Below are 2,851 nucleotides of genomic sequence, written 5' to 3'. Positions count from 1 at the left end.
GGAGGAGAGGGGGAGGAGGGAGAGAGAGAGGAGAGAGAGAAAGGAGAAGGAGGAGGAGGAGGAGGAGGAGGGGAGGGGGAGGAGAAGGAGGAGGAAGGGAGGGGAGAAGGGAGGAGGGAGAGAGAGGAGAGAGAGGGGTGGGAGGAAGAAACAAGGAAGGGAAGGAGGGAAGAGAGGGGTAAGGAAGAAGGGAGAAAGAAAAAAACCTAGGTATGGCAGCACATGCCTCCAATGCCAGCACTAGGAAGGTTGAGGCAGGAGGATGCTGACTTTGAGGCCTCTACCATCCACTCTTAGCTTCCATGTCCTGGGATCCCCACTCTAATGTTTCCCTGCATGGGTCCGGGCAGGAGGGCTCCGACCTGTGAACTTTCACCTGTGTCAGCTCTTTCTGACTTTTTTTTTTTTCTTCTTCAATTTCAGGAAGTAGATTTACTAAAATGTTGCCAAGATCAGATGAGAAAATTAGCTAAACGAATTGATTTCCAGATTCGGTAAGGAACCTTCTCCTTCAGGATTGTTTGTGGGTTCCCAGGTTTCCGGGAAACTTGTCTCTGGGTAACTCTTGAGTACCACGGTGTGCTGCTGGATGTTTAACAGCTCTGCGGGTGGGAAGGGTGGCGGTGTGCCCGGATTTGCCAATGCTCCTCTCAATGGATGGAACCACCAAGGGATGTTATCTGCTCTCCGGAGTTAGCTCATCCCTGTTAGGTGGCCCTGACGGAGGCACCAGCCTCCCTAGGCCCACCTTAGCTATGGCTTCCTCAGGCCAGGTCTGAAGTTGGGAAGGGCGGCACTCGGTGACATTAGGCAATAAGCCAACAGACTGGGACATCTCCAGAAGGGTGCTGGTGGACGCTTGAGCAGGGAATCTTCAAAAGGCACTAGCTTCTGTTCTTAGACCATGATGCAAACTGGTATCATGCCAAGCCGGGGGCCCCTCATGTAATTAAAGGGAGGACTGTGCTTTGCTGAGCTTGGGGCCCCCAGCTAAGCCCCTGGGCCCCTCGGCTCCCAGGAGACGGCTTCTCCCCGTGGCACCAGAGCTCAGCGGCATTTACCTTTCCTAGACTCGGGCACGCTGCTCTGCTGGCTTTTCTTGTTTGCTGGCTCTTGTCTCAGAGGGCATGGCCGGGCTGCCCTTCTGATGTGACCAGCAGGGTGGTCTGTAGCGTGGGAATGCTCAGGCTTAGCTTGCTGGGAGGCTCCAAGCCTGGCTCACGGTTTTCTGGGCCAGGTCTGAGACTTGCATACAGGAAGCAGGGCATTCTCAAGGTACACGCATCCACCAAGAACAGAAAAGATTCCTCTTGACTGCGAGGAGCCAAGCTTGGGCCCTTCCTGGTGGACTGACAGCCGGCTGAGAATAGGTCAAAAGGAGGATACTCTCTGCTTCCTCCTGGCCTCCAGCACACAGCAGCAGTGGCAGCTGCACTCAGACTTCCCAGCTATCTTCTGACGTTCACTACAGTCCAGTTCATCAGCCAAGTCAGAGCCCGATTTCTTTATTCTGACCTAATGTGGCCCCTGGGTGGATCCTGGTGGGGTGTCCTGACAGGAGTTCCCGGGTATACGTGTGGTAGCACCACCACTGGGGACTTGCATTTCCTTTCGTCTGAGTGATTAGACACCTTTCAATATCCACAGGACGGGAGTGACAAAGGAGAAAGGAAGACATAGAAGGTTCTTATCTAGATGGAGAAACCAGAAGAGCCAGAGATTAAGATGAGAGATAGAGACATAGGGGAGAGGGGGAAGAAAGGAAGGGAGGAGAGGGAAGGGGCTAAAGGGAGAGAGGAGAGGGGAGGGGCTAAAGGGAGAGAGGAGAGGGGAGGGGCCTGGCTGAACCCTAATTGAGTAAAGTCATTGCCTTATCCCTTCAAGACCCTGCCTATTATTAACAAGAACTCACCTTCAACAAACAGGAAAACAAACAAACAAATAAACAAACAGGAAGAGGTTCAGGTTAGAATCTTCTAGAGTCTCTAGACCCTAGCTAGGAATTACTGTCTACTTGGTACATTTAGGTCTGAAGCAAACTTCTACTAATAGCCAAGAGTTCCTGTTTTCCTGCAGACCGATTCTGAATTCCCCTTTTGGAATTCATTCATTCTGATTATAGATGTCAGTTGGTGAAGATTGTTTGCCTTGGCCAAGCTTCTTAGCTCTGGTTCCAGGAGCCTGAACTAGAGTCCCTGCCCCACCCCTCCTCTCCTTGTCACCTGACCTGTCTCCGGCTCCACCCAGCTCCTCTGTCCAGTCCCTGACTCTGAGCTGCTACGCGGTCCCCAGAGCTGGCTACTTCCAGCTTTTCTGCTTCTGTGTTAGCTTGGATTCTTGGTGACCTGTGCAGCTTTGTCCAGAATGCTGATTCCTACCGAGCTTCCAGCTCAAGCCCGGAAGTCCTCCACATTACCTCTCTCTGGCCACTTTAACGGTTCCCTCCGCTGTATTACTTCCTTTCTTCTTAAAGCCCCCATGTTCTCCTTACCATGGTCATTGTATTTGCGTTTGCTGTGTTTGTTTATATAAATCTGAGCAACCTGAAGGCAGTGAGGGTGTTTTATTTGCACATTCACCCTTCTGTTCAGATAGCCTTCCATTTCGCAGTGACAGTTTGTGATGGACATGACTCCAAACAGACTTTGTCTAGAGATGTTTGGGATCTTCTAAATCTGGCCTGCCATCTGTTCTTATAAAATACAATTTTGTTGTTTTATTTGTTTTTGTTTTTTTTTTTGAACAAGTTTTTGATTTATTTATTTATTATATGTAAGTACACTGTAGCTGTCTTCAGACACTCCAGAAGAGGGAGTCAGATCTTGTTACGGATGGTTATGAGCCACCATGT

General features: G+C 50.4%; 1 protein-coding gene across 1 annotated transcript in view; it reads left to right on the top strand.

Annotated features, from left to right (window-relative positions):
- The window catches only part of Tekt5 (tektin 5), a 37,871-nt gene that overhangs the window by 9,274 nt on the left and 25,746 nt on the right, over nucleotides 1–2,851 (top strand). Inside the window, exon 3 of the mRNA XM_021210020.1 lies at nucleotides 424–494. Coding sequence (XP_021065679.1) covers nucleotides 424–494 — 71 coding nt within the window. The remainder of the gene's footprint in view (nucleotides 1–423; nucleotides 495–2,851) is intronic.

The sequence above is a fragment of the Mus pahari genome, chromosome 12 (genome assembly GCF_900095145.1).
Source record: "Mus pahari chromosome 12, PAHARI_EIJ_v1.1, whole genome shotgun sequence".
Lineage (NCBI taxonomy): Eukaryota > Metazoa > Chordata > Mammalia > Rodentia > Muridae > Mus > Mus pahari.
The sequence above is the reverse complement of the archived record's forward strand: the minus strand, read 5'-3'. Positions and strand labels throughout refer to the sequence as shown.